This window comes from Silurus aristotelis (assembly GCF_946808225.1).
Source record: "Silurus aristotelis genome assembly, chromosome: 7".
NCBI lineage: Eukaryota > Metazoa > Chordata > Actinopteri > Siluriformes > Siluridae > Silurus > Silurus aristotelis.
The window spans coordinates 14,969,105-14,983,565 of NC_139580.1; the positions used below are offsets into that span (position 1 = coordinate 14,969,105).

General features: G+C 39.6%; 1 protein-coding gene across 7 annotated transcripts in view; it reads left to right on the forward strand.

Annotated features, from left to right (window-relative positions):
* The window catches only part of znf469 (zinc finger protein 469), a 203,880-nt gene extending 190,107 nt beyond the window's left edge, over window positions 1–13,773 (forward strand). For all 7 annotated transcript variants that reach the window (XM_083547506.1, XM_083547507.1, XM_083547508.1 and 4 more), the window contains one exon: window positions 911–13,773. In XM_083547506.1, the coding sequence (XP_083403632.1) occupies window positions 1,095–12,611 (11,517 nt within the window). In that variant the 5' untranslated portion in view covers window positions 911–1,094 and the 3' untranslated portion in view covers window positions 12,612–13,773. The remainder of the gene's footprint in view (window positions 1–910) is intronic.
* Window positions 13,774–14,461: the final 688 nt, after the last annotated feature.

The following is a 14,461-nucleotide window of genomic DNA, read 5'->3' on the forward strand; positions in this document are numbered from 1 at the left end:
TGTGGGTTTTTTCTTCTCTGTTTTGGTACAAGGCTAACCGTGTGTGTGTGTGTGTGTGTGTGTGTAGTCCGCTTCGGCAATTATTCTTCAGGAAAGTGGACTTTTTGGTAACCACCATATAAAATACATTCTGCTGCTAAATACAAACTAAGCTGCAGAAGGCCAAAATAAACATAGGCAGTGTCTGAGATGCCTTAAGAATGACCACCACCTGTCTGAACTCACAACTTATGAATATCACGCAATCATTCATCTCTAATGAAAATAATAAGCCCAAGATCATTTCTATGGCAAGCTAATGATTGACATGGAATGTAATGAATTCCTAGTGTTTGCCAGAGGAGCAGAAGAACAAACAGAACTAAGCCCTGATTTAAGAATCAGTAAATTGAAAGACAAGTGAGAAAAAAATTTTGCATCATGAAATTTACTAATGTACCTGTAGTTAAAGTAAATAAAGAGGTTGGTCATTTTTTTTTTTACACATAAGAATAGTTAAATAGTGACTATTCAAATCACAGTTGTCTAAATATAAGTAAAGTTTTAAAATGCTTTCAAGAATAGCTGGGAGCTTTCTGAACAGCTTTTGAACAATATATTGCAGTGGAAAAAATATTGCTTATTGACAAGTGTAGGTTTTTTTGCAAAGCTGGTGTAATGCTGCCCTCTTTTGGTGAGATATGTTTTTTGTTGGTATAGTTAGCATAGTAGTGCTATAATCCTAAACTTATAAAATATAATTTCTAACCAACAAACAACAGTAGTATTATGTTATAAAACATTATTTTGATAAATTTAACAGTTTGAATATAAATTCATTTAAATGTAGTAGTGGATCAATATATTGTCAGTGTCAAGTGGATAAACAATCCTGACAACCCATTCTTTATTTTTTTCTCTTTTTCCTCAGGGCTTAAGGATGATTACAGATGATCATTTTCTCTTTGATGAAACGAGGAGATAAGGAAGAAGATATAATCTAGTTTTTTTTTCTGCTCGTGCCACTGGAGAAACTTCCAGACTACAGCAGAATGTCATTGTGCCACAAACTCCATAGATAAGGAGCAGACTGCTGAATCAGCTACGTTGGCATCATGGCAGGAGAGGCCAAACAGACATATGCTACCAAAGAGCTGGATGCAGAGATCAACCAGGAAGAAAAGAAGATTGCAAGTGAGCAGTTCAACGCAAAAGCATTTAAAGGATCCCCTGAGCACTTCCAGAATGTGTGTGTGGAGTCACAGACTGTTAACACGAATACTAAGTTTGTAGAAAAGGAGAAAGACAACCCTCAACAACGTGAAGCTGTTATCCGGCCACAGCAGGCAGGAAAAATTGATTTCAAGTTGTTGCAGAACCGGTCGAACTTTGCCAGTGATAGAACATGGCCTAATGGCAAGGTTAGTCCTCAGTCTCCGAATGGAAAGAGTCGTATTCGGGATAAGGGGAAAAAGTCAGGAAAAACAGAGCGTACTAACCCACAGCAGCTGTGCAGACTGAGTACTACAAATTCACGTTCCAATCCCACAATAGGGATAGCTTATCCACAGCAGAAGCTTTCACCTCCCAAGAAGCTGGAGGCCAGCCGAGGCCCTGTCTCAGGCAGCTACAGGTTTCACGTACCAAATATCCCAGAGCGAGAGGCAGAACTGCAGCAGGAGGAGTTTAACCTGAACCGCTGTTTCCAGGAGAGCTCTAACCTCATTTCTCCAAACTATACCTCACAACCAGTGGGCTCTGCCGCAGGGGGCTCTACTCACCAGCACCCAGCATCCACTGCACCTCAGCAACCACCCATTGCATTAGAGACTAATAACACTCAAGCTGTCAACCAAATGCTTTTTCCTGACTTTCAGCTGAGTGGAGCTGACATGTGGCAGTCTCCTGACAGGGTTTTTAGTAATGCTAGTTTTGGGCTCCCATCACAAAAGTCTAACAGTGTTGTGGATGTGAATAAACCCAATAGCTTTGTTCCATTACCATTTCAGTATGGATATCCATTACTGGATAATGCAGACTCCTTTCCTTGTGATCAGAATCCACAGCCACAAGATTTAATACAAGCATCTTTGGGTCCCAACCAAGTGACCCAAAACTCATTTTCTTTTCAGTCCTCTGGGGACGAGCATGAGGTTGTGCAAAGCAATACAAAACTGAATTACGAACAGTCAGCGGACAGGCAATATTCTTTACATTCCAAACCTCCACAGTATGTGCAGACTCCCCATGCGATACCTTCGTCTGTGCATTGCGCAAGAAGTACAGGTGGTAGTGTTAGTAATGGTGATAGCAAAGAATCAAACAATCAACAACCAGATAAGAAAAAGAGTGCTATATGTGACAAGTCAGATAATTATTGTCCAGTAGACACTAAGGATATAGGTGCCCTTGCAGAGGGAAAAAGAGGCTGCCATTCAAAGAACAGTACTTCTAGTCAAAGAATTCTTATTCAAGGCAGTGTTCATCACATCAGAAATATTGCACAGACTCAAGGCCCTCAGATACACTTTTCAAAAAAGACTTACAACAATTCCCCAACAAATATTATCCATGTGGGTTCAGCACCTCTTGACAAAAACAGTAGAGTAACACAGCCATGGGAAGGGCCCAACAAAACCTTTCCATTACCCTTAGATCAGAACTCCACCCCATACCCATTTCAGTGCCAACCTCCCCTTGAGCAAAGACAAAATGCAGGAATTAACAGCCGCATGCCCTGGCAGCAGATCCGCCTTACTGCAGCAATGCCAAACCAAAACAGGATTGAGCTTTCCAGGCAACTTAGTAATCAGCAAATGGCTTTTTTGATAACTCCATCTGACTGGAATGAGGATAGTAAGTCTCAAAAAAGCAACAACCAAAAAACCTCTAACGAATTTCCCAGTAGATCCAGTGAGGTTTTTTCAAAACTGAGGCAAGACAGTGTCAAGCAGGGCTGTAGTACAATATCACCATGTCAGTTTACTAATAAAGTGGAATCAAGCCAAAACCAAGTTGGAGATACTAAAAATAAGTCATTATACTTTCATCCAGTGCATGGCTCTGCACCAAGAACTCCCAGTTACCCTCCACTGCATGTTCCAACTATGGAACTAATGATGGTTTCTCCTTATGATTCCCCCTCACACTCACCCATACAAAACCAATTAGCTAGCAGCACATGCTCCTCTCTTTCACCAGACTCTACTAGCCCTGTCAGCAGTTGCTCTGACGACAGCCAGAAGGCATCTCCATCTCAGTTTTATAACCAGGTGCAAAACAAGCCATCACTAGACAGCCTTAGTTCTAATCAGCATCACTACCATTCAGATGTTTCCCGTAGCCTGCGGTACAACCAAGAAAAAGGCAAAGAGAATATTGTGAGTTTTTCATCAAATAGCAGACATTCGAAACCTAACGTGGAAAGTGGGAAAGGTTGCATGGACAGCTACGGGATGGAGCACCGTCCACCACCACCATATTCAGCTCACCAACTGTTAGCTAGCTCTTTGGCTACAGCAAACCTTGACCAACTCGATGTACTTCTCACATGCAAGCAGTGTGATCAGAATTTTAATAACCTGGCTTCGTTTCTTGATCATAAACAATACTGTGGACAGCATACCTTTGCTCAAAATGACTTCAAAGAAAACCGAAAAGTGGAGGATGCAAAGAAATTTCAGGCAGATCACACAAAAGCTATCTCAACAGGTACCAATTTTGCCATGTCACGGAGTTCATCTGATTTGCACATGTCCCTGCTAGGGCTTAACAAGAATGGGGAGATAATGCCTGACAGTGAAGCCAAAGTTGATGCAAAGGATGACCCTATGAAACTCATGCTGCCATCTGCAACACTCCCTGACTTAGAGATGGAAGATGCTAAGTTAGACAGTCTTATCACTGAGGCATTGAATGGACTTGGTTATCAGTCAGACAATGCTGAAATTGATAGTAGCTTTATTGATGCGTTTGCAGATGATGAGATCACCACTACAAAATGCTCATCTAGTAGACAGACTCTGAAAACCAAAGATTCTGTAATGTTTGAGAGTCGAAGTAAGCATGAATTCACAGCCAGTGAAAAATCATTAACACAGCAAAAGTATACCTTTGATGCAGACTTTGACTGCCTCACTGCTGAAAGCAAACATGCTGATGTTACTTTCAAAGAAAATAACCAGGATTTAGCGACACATATAGAAGGTAACAGAGAGGAGAACTCTCTTCTAAAGAAGGAATCCACCTTGGAGGAAACTAACACACATACAGAATGGGTTAAAGAGACAATAAAGTCAGATAAGACAGCAGATAAAAGTGAGCTTGGTCCCAGGTTTCTCTTGTCCAGAAAGTTTTCAGAAAGAGGTGGACTCAAAACTTTACAAAGCAGCACCCCATCTGTTAAAACACCTACTCTGCAATCCCCATCTGCCACTAGGGGTCCGACACCACAGAGGCCAATAGTGAAGGAGAGGAAAAGGAAAAGGATCAGTGGAGGGAGTTGGAGTAAGGAGCTCATTCACAAAATAGTTCAGCAGAAAAATAAGCTTCATAAGCTCCATGTGAAAGGCACTAAAAACATGCAGTTCTCACTAGTGATGGAGAGAGTGACACCTACAATGCAGAATCCTACTTTCAGAGAGTATGATTACATCTCTGATTCAGATGAGGACTGTGAGCCTGTGAAGATAGCCAGCCAGGGCCGCCTTAGTCAGAGCATTCGTTGCAAGTACACATATACAAAAGAATGTAAAGGAAGAATAAGAGCAGATAAGAACAGGGAAAGTCCATGGAAGCAAGACAAGATAGAGAGCTTTGAATTGAAGAAAGCTGAAACTGTCTCTCCACCTTTAATAAAAGAAATCTCTGGCCATCAAAGGGTGCGTCGGCGAAGCAGCAGATCTTCAACCAGCAGTGAACTCAGCACATCTGTGAGTGTCTCCAGCGAGAGCATCAGTAGCCCTAAAAGCATTGATCGCACAGATTCAGACTGTGAAAAAAGAGTGGAGATAAGGAAAAAAGAACAAGATTCCTTTGATCAGGACAGATCTCCACAAAGAATATTAAAAGAGTCAAGCACATCATTAGCTTTGACCTTCACCAAAAACACAAAACATTATAGCACTGACAAGATTCTACTCTCTGAACTCAAAGACAGTTATACTACGTCAAAGTGTTCAAATGTTATCAGTACAACAGAAGAGACTGCATCAGAGCATACCTTGACTAAAAGTACTGTCAGCCTTGCAACATTCAAAACCACCACAGTGGAGGTGGAGGAAAAAATGGACCACTATGGCTCTGAAATGGGAATTGCTACAAACACAGAGGAGACCACGCCACTAAGCAAAGACTACAAAGATTGCAAACAAGCGAGCACGCATCTCAGAATGACTGGTAAAACAATGAATTCAGTGAAGACCAAAAATGATAAAGAAATCAAAAGAGATCCTGCTTTATTAAAAAGAGGAACATTACACAAGAAGAAAGAGTCACACCAAGATTCAGAATCATCTCCAGTCTCCTTTGAGAACTTTAATAATGATATTTCTGCAATCGAAGAAACAAAGTCTGATCAGACTGACTTGTTCTCTGAGCCTCCATCACTTTGCAGTTCACTTATGGATGAAGTGTGTTTATCTTCTGCTAAAATGAATGATGCACTCCCACAGAAAGACAGATCATGTCTTATGCCATATGCATTAGAGCATGAACAAAGTCTTATGAAATCACCCCTTTCATTTGATACAACATCAATGTTTGGTGACCTTACAGTTGGTGGATTTGACAATAACTTGTATCCGGATATTCAACTAACCAAAGAAAGCTTTAGTCCAATAGACCCTGCAGCTGACAAGAAAGAGCTGTTTGAGTCATCCTTTTCACCATTATTAGAGCAGAGAGATTGGGGCCTAATGGTTGAAGAGGACTCAGACCTAGCAAATAATAAAAAGATCTGTTTTAACCAAGTCCCTTTCCCACTGACAGAGAAAATAATAGACTACCATCCAAATCTCAGTGGTTGTGTCTCTGATGATGAGCTTGAGATTAAGAGAATTGTGACAGAACTTGAGAGCCAGCTCCAGTCAGCTAAGCTAAGTAGTCCTTCTCCACTTGATGGTGAGCCACCAAAACACTTGACTATGAGTAAATTTTCACCATTAAGACTGGATGATCATGTTACTGGAGGTGATCAGAGTAGCATGGAGGTGGTTTGCCAGTCAGAAAGCTTAAGACTTGCTGCACCAGCAGACTCCCACTCAGAACTATTCTCTGAACCTGACCTACCATGGTCCAGTCCAGTTCAGTTTGGGTTACTGGGTGGACAACAGTGTCTTCACACTCCAACGCACCCCACTGTGACAGACACCACACTTCATTTAGGCACAGAAAGCTTACATGAAAAGGGTGGTGCAGAACTAAATATTAAAAACACAGACAAACCAGTGGAAGGAGAAAACAATGGAGAAAAAACAGGGAGTATTGATCCTCTGGGCAAAGCTATGGCCAAATCAGAAGAAATGATTGAACAGGAAATATACACGGAAAACCTCATGAAAAGCCTAGAGGTGATCTCAGATTCTTTATCGTCAGGGCTGGAAACCGCTCAATCATCTGTTCATCAAAAAGAATGCTGCAAAGAACAGGAAAAGAAGGATGGTGATGAAAAGACAGAAAAGACTATGTTCACAATTGAGTCTGAAAGAATGGACTCTAGTTACTCTGTGGAGGAACATACTGAATGCTCATCGGATGTAAATAAAACATTATTGGAACAACCCCCCAAACTTATAACAGGTGACATTTGTGAGTCAAATGTAGGTGGCAAAACAGAAAACTTCAGTGATTCTGAAAATAATGATATCAGTCTGCATGACACAGAGGTAAATGAGCCAAAACCAGCAAGCACTTGTGTTTCAATCAATTACTCAAAAGACTCAACATTACCCTCTGTTATATTTGATCATGAAACTTGTCAACCACCAGTAGAGATGGGGAAAGTTAGTCCTGAAGTAGGAAATGTGGAAGATTTTAATTTAGAAGGTCCTCCCAACAATCCAAATGTCCTGCCAACATTACCAGATGTTCTAAAAGATGAAAGCACAAAGACACTTAAACAGGAAAGCAGCCAAGCAGAAGAGATGTTCATAGAAACAAATGCTACCAAAGATTGCAAAGACATGCTTGAAACCGCATCAGTAAATTATAGTACACAAGCCAATAAGATTGAAAATGGCACAGATGAGAGTGCAAAAGCAAATGATACAAAGCCAGATAGTGGTTCAGTCTTTGAAATAAGAATTAAGTCTCCTCATAGTGAAAATGCCCAAATTCTGGGGAAAGACACAGGCATGATGAGCACACATGAGCAATCACAAATGGACAAACAGGATCAGAACTGTGACGACACATTAAGAATGACATTTTCTGATGCACACAGTTCAATTGGAAAAAATTTACAGACCAATCTTCCTGAGAATCCAAAACTAGAATCTGTACCACCAATTAGCCCATCGCCACTGGTTCCTCCCTATGTTTCTGCAAAGAGTTCCCCCTTGCAAGGAGAAAAGAGTATATTAACCAGTTGTTGGACCAATATTAATATAATTAGCCCTTCCTTGATTGAAGAAACACTAACTATTAAAGGTTCTGCAGATATGGATAATGCCAAGTCACTTAATTGTGAGTCATCCAACACAGCTACTAAGATAAGTAATTCTTTTGCTTCCAATCTGAACCATCCTAAAACTACAGAAAACAAAATATCCAGCTCCAGAACAATGTTAACTGTGGACAGCATCTCCAAACATCCTTTTTATGATGCAAATGAGAAATCAGAATTATTGGATGTTACCCAAAACAAAGACACATTATATGAATTCAAACTAAGCCCCATGAATTATAGTGAAACAAAGTTCACTAGCTGCAGCCAAAGTTCTAAAAACTTAAATAAAAGTATTGATGTTCAGTCCAACATTAAATCAAGCCCAAAAGACAGCCTCAACCTTAATGCTTGTGCACTGACTCTCAATACGGAGCTATCACCAAATTGTCGACTCAGTCCAATACATGTTCAAAATGAGCTTGAACTATCTACCTATGATCACTTGGTCAAACTGGACATACCACATTTTCATGACAGTGCCAACCAAAATGATATTAAATACTGCTGCATTTCACCCACCAATAATCTACATGTGGAGCACAAAGCTTCAGATGATAAGGACCAACTCTCAAAGCTTCACCAAAATAATATGAGCACTTGTCATGTTCCACTTGATTCTATTGATTACATGGATTTAAACATTAATCTTCTGAGGAAGGCAGATGCTGAGAATCTACAGAGTCAGATAACTACTTTCAAACTGGACTCATTGCCTCAGAACCCTATTATGTCTGATGTTCAAGAAACACCAAATCTGAAAGATCAGATACCAGCAGCATCCCTAAGTTTTACAAGTTTGCCAAACTCAGTAATGACTCTGTGCACAAAGCAGTCAGACATAAAGCCCTCGCCAAAAAAATGTGCTGCACAGAATGCAGTTCAAGGAAAATTTCAGTGTGAAATATGCTTGATGTACTTTCGCACTCTACCTGGACTTAAGCGACACAAAGCCATGAAGCACACAGTTAAAACTGAAGGAATAACAACACAAAAGCCAACTTTGAACACCCAAGGCTTTGCGCCACACCCAGTAGATACGGAGCTAAAAGATAACTTGAGGATCCTTGATCCAGTGGTCTTGCTGAATCCTGGCAATGATGGCACACCTGTAACACACTGTAATCTAACAGCTCTGAATTCAATATTTGAAGGCAAAACCAAAGAATCACATGTTTCACAAAGTACAGCGTGTAATGACAGTGAAGACATGTCTCCAATAATTGAGAAAGCAAAGAAAAATAGCAAAGTTAAAAGAAGCAAGAGCATGGATGTCAACAATGAAGGGTTTATTCACAAACTGGTAAAAAAGGACCCTTTCCCAGACGAATTGCTCAGTATACTTAAAACAGACATCCTACAGGCAATTTCTCCAGATTTTCCCACAATGACACAGCCAGAATGTCCTGAGTCACCTGGAAAACTTAGCCCAGCTAACATTCCAAGTTATCAAGAGGTAAAAGTCACAGAAAATGGAGAGGGCTTAGAAAGTGTTGGGGTTAATGAGCAAGAGATACCAACTTTTCCCAAGTGCCCTGAAGTCTTCCACCATGGAGCTGAAGGAGACAATACAACAACAAAGCCAGAAGGTTGTGAAAGCCTAAATGCTTTGGAAAATGATGGCCACGCAAACACCATCATTTCTGGGGAATTTATTGCCATTAAAGAAATATGTGATCCATGCGAGGATCTCTCAACTGCAATCAAAAGTGAGACCACAATTTATCCCACGGATGAAAATGGCTCCCAGTGTGAGAGTTATAAAGATCCACCAATAAGCCACAGTGGACTGAGAACTGACCTTAAAGATCTCTTTGATGATGAAAACACATTCTCCCAATTATTCCCAAGGAATGATGAAATGAAAAGGAAAAAGTGTGCACGTGTTTATGGAAAAAGTAATAAAAAGCAGAAACAAATGCCAAGCTTAGTTTCTGACTATACTGTCTCAAACACCTTTTCTGATAACAATGACGAGCATAAGAAGAAGCCAGACAATATATTTGGCAGTGTGGATGACCATTGTGAATATGAAACAATATCACTTGATGATGCTAAAATGCTTGAGATGTGCCACAAGAGCACGCTAAAAACTTCACCAAATAAAGGTTTTCCACAAACTGCCATATCAGATCATCAGGTTGGGCATGAAGACACTGAAGAAGCGAGAATTAGTGACTTTTTATGCCATACAGAGGGTGCCATTCTTAAACCTACAGTAAACTTAAATGAATCTGAAGACAACAATATAGACACAGGGTCAGATGGCAAGAAAAACTGTACATCTGATGAGACTTGCCAGCTGCAGATGGTCTGTGCTCAAGATAATGTCCCTCGCTACCCAAGCATTAACATTCAGAACTTTAGTACTACATTTCAGCTCCCAGAAATCCCACTGTTTGAGTCTGAAAGAGATATGTCTGTGGTTGAGGCCATTGTGCCCAAGAAATCCCTCAAGAAACCCACAGAACGCAGGAATAGGAAACGAATTGAGACTGGACTGAAGCCTAAGGACAAGCAGTACAAATGCAAGGTGTGTTTCACATGGTTCCTCACATTAGGAGAGCTGGACTTCCACAAGCTTTCTCACAATCCTTCACCTCCTCCAACTTGTTATATGTGTGTCCAGCGCAAATTTAGCTCACGGGAGCAACTTCGAGACCATCTAAAGGAAAAGCATGTCAAGAATAAAGCAGGTGTCTGGACTTGTGGCATGTGCTTAAAGGAAATATCGGATGTTTGGATGTACAACGAACACCTGCGGGAGCATGCTACACAATTTGCCCGAAAGGGTCAGTCTCAAAGTTCCCTACTGGACATGCCAGGTTGCTTCATGCAGGAGAACGCTGTGAAGAACTTCATCTCTTCAATCATGCAACATCAGTCGAAAAAGTCTGTCAAAGGGGAGAATGCCAAATTATCTAAGGAGGAGAGGAAAGCTTCTACAGATGTCTCTGGAGTAGAACAAAAATCCTCAGACACGGCTGAGCCTGAAAATATGAAGAGCAAAGTAGTAAGTGCTGGAGGAGGAAGCAAACATAGTATATATACACCCTTTGAAGTTCTACCCAAAACAGACACCACCGCAAAAAATGTTGAAATGCATCCCAACTGCAAAGATCCCTCACGGGATTGTCACCACTGCGGCAAACAGTTTCCCAAACCATTTAAGCTTCAGCGACACTTGGTGGTTCACAATTTGCAAAAGATTTTCATGTGTCACAAATGTCCAGTTTCATATCAGCAAGCCAAGGAGCTTAAAGATCACCTAAAAAGTGAACATGAGGAGGTGGATGAGCCTGATTCAAAGCACACTACCTTGTACACATGTGAGCTCTGTGCTGATGTTATGCATGTAATTAAGAAGTCCTTCATCTGCAGTACCTGCAACTATACTTTCTCTAAGAAAGAACAGTTTGATCGCCACATGGAAAAACACCTGGCAGGAGGTAGCAAGATATTTAAGTTTAGGGGAGTGGTGAGACCCTACAAGTCTGAAGAGGATGACATTGATATGCCACCAGATAAGAAGAGGAAGGTACTGCCTGAGAATTCTCAAGAAAACAGCTTGAGTGTTCCCAGCATACAAAGTACAGACATACAGAGTCAGAAACCAGTCATAGACAACTCTTTATGCAGCAGCACTGATGAAGACAAACAGCCTACTGACACAAATAATACAAATGTAAAAATTGAGGACGTGGCAGAAGACCTTACTGGGGCTCTGGAAGAACTGAGGGAGCATCAACCCCAAATGACTTCTGCTGAAAACATTCTTAACACAGAAACAATGACCAAGGTAGAAGCTTATGACTTGCATGCAGATGACATTCCAGAAAACGATACCAAAAAGATTGGTACAGATTTCAAAGGTTCCCTGACTAATATCTGTGATGTTAAAGTTGAAGATGATTGTGGAGCAATTCAGACCACATCAACAACGACAATTATAAATGAGAGTAGTGTCCTTGATAACAAGATCAAAGAATACCCAGATTTGGTAACTGCAGATGAGATGGAGGCAGATTCAGATCCGTGCAGTTTGCAATTTCCTAATCAAACAACTAAAAGCATGAAAAGCCATCAAACAGAAGACCTGTTCCCTAAAGGGGACTACAGTCCCAATGTTATCGAACTGCAATCATTACCCTGTGAAATAAATCAACCCAGACAGGACCAGATAAATGAATGTACATCTACAGGGAGAAATGAAAATGAACAAGTCATGAACAATATTGAACAGCCAGTATGTGTTCCGGTAAAAGAAAGAACATCTGTTAAATCAGAGGACAACATTAAACAAAGCCTTCACAATATTACAAAGCCCGGAAGCATTGGCATCACAGATGCTGCAGGTGTAAATCATCCCAAGATTTCCCTTAGCTCCATTACAGCCAAAGAAAAGGACTGTTTGAAACTGAAAAAAAGGAAAGATCTCAAGACGATGCCAAGTTCGCCAAGGACAGCATCCACTGTTACACGTGAGAATCTTGGAATTGAGCAAAAAGTCAAAAAGAAATTTCGCTCCAACAAATGTGAGAGACTTGCTGGTCAAAGTAAAGGTGACATCTCTATTGACTATCCTGTGCTCACATCAGTAAAGGATGAAATGTCCAGTAACAAAATTGTCTCGAAGCACAAAATCGGAACTCTGGACCTACAACCAAAGAGAGGCTCTGACAATTTTTCACCTAAGAAAGGAGAGCTCATTCGTCATTTGAATTGGGATTGCAGAGGAAAGAAAGGTGTACCTGGTAGAGCCATTCATTCTGCCACCTCTAAGGTGTCAGTAACCTCCCTGAACAATTCATTTAACAAATCCCGTCCCAAGCTTGCGGTCAAGTCTGTAGACACGCATTCTTATCATACTGCAGAGTCACACAACAGCCTCCTTAGCAAGCTATTTGGCCAAAGACTCACTGGTTTTAAGATTCCATTAAGGAAGGACACTTCTGAATCCATTAACTGACAATTAGATGCTACTAAGGAGGAGGGAACTATGTTATCCACTAGTTGGCCAAGACAATTTTGTAAATGAGAATGAGATTGTATGCCCCTCCTCTCAGAAATATAATATTTTTTAATTAGTCACTTTATTACCTTGTATCTTTTTGTAAATGTTTTTACATGCTGGTGAGGACATGTGATTAAAGTTTATAAATATGAAATGAACTAGCTGGTTTGCCAGCCAACCTTTACAAAAAAAACAAAAAACTTTATTTTCTCTACCTTGAAGTTACAGAGTTTGTATTTCATGAAAAAAAATGAAAAATAATGGAAAAAAACAGTACTTGAAAGTTAACTGAGATTTTTTTTTCTCAAATTATGCATGACACAATCACCATGTGTTGTAGATGGGTTTTATTTTATTTTTCTTTTCCGCAACAGTACCAAATGTTATTCCATTTCTGAACTACATCAGTGTGCCTTTTTTGTACGCTTCAAAGAATTACGCCTTTATACTAAATACTTACTGTATTGCAGTGACATTCAGTGTATTAGCTTTTGTATAAGCATAATTGGTGCTATATTATTTTGATTCTTAATGTAATGTGAACATAAATGTCCTCTAACTGAAGGGAACATGTAGCGGATACATTCATCAAATCATTCTTGCTGGTACTCTGTAGTTTCTAGGGGAAATGATAAAACATACTGTGCAGAAAGAAAAGGGTTGAAAAGTTTTTATTTGGTCTCCTCAAAAAAGGGGGTATTGGGAAGGATCTTTTTCATGACTAAATTCAGTATAATTTCTGTTTGATTTGATGAACTCAGGTGCTAACAAGGAAAACTCTTGCGCATGAACCCCTTTTTAGGAATTCCTCTCATGCACTGATGTTACTACATACCAAATCCACAATCAGTTAGCTAGATGTCATCCAAATGTTTTATTATTATTACTATTATTTACTAGAACACAAAAGGTGCTTTATCTTGTTTATATGTATCTTATATTGTATTATATTGTAGGTAGATTATTTCTGGTGCAATGCATAATGTCAAAGTTCTATTTTAATAATGTGCAACAGATGAAGAGAATGAGAAAAGGGAATTGCTAAGCCAAGCAAAGGCTTATAAGTGGTTCACAAAATGCCTCATATAAAGTTGGTTATTAAAAATCTGCAGTCTTCCTTTGTTTCTTTGTCTTTTCTAGTAGACTGAGCTGTGCACAGTGTTGTTATGACACATCGAAAACTATTTGAATAATTGCTCATTAGTGTTAATTATAGTGATCTATATTAGCAATCGACCATGAAATCCCCTCCACACACACACACACACACACACACACACACACACACACACACAAATGCAGTTGTATGAATTTACTCTGGATATCTTAATTGCCTTTATTGAGTATATACAATGCAAAAGGGTTACATGTTTAGTTTAGAGTAGATGTATATAGATGCAGTTATACAAATTTTACTTTTCAAATGAGGACATTCTACAGCAGTTAGGTCGACAAGGTTTTGGGTTTTTATTGCTGAATAAACAATAAAATTCTGTTAGGCATTTAAGAGTGTCTGTTGGTTTAAATGATTTAGAAATTATGTTTATATGTAGTTACTGTCTAAATGTGATTTCATATGTATCAAATCAGTTATTATATATATTATTGTTTTATTACTCGCTCTACACCAAGAAAAAATAATGATCTAGTAGAATTGGCATAATAATTTCCCAAAAAAGAGAAATAATTTGAATTACAGAAAGGTTCATAGCACATAAGTAAATGATCCTTACTGATGAATCTTGACAAATGATATACTAGAACAGTAGATCACCCTTGGCTACATGCTGAACTGCGCTGTTATT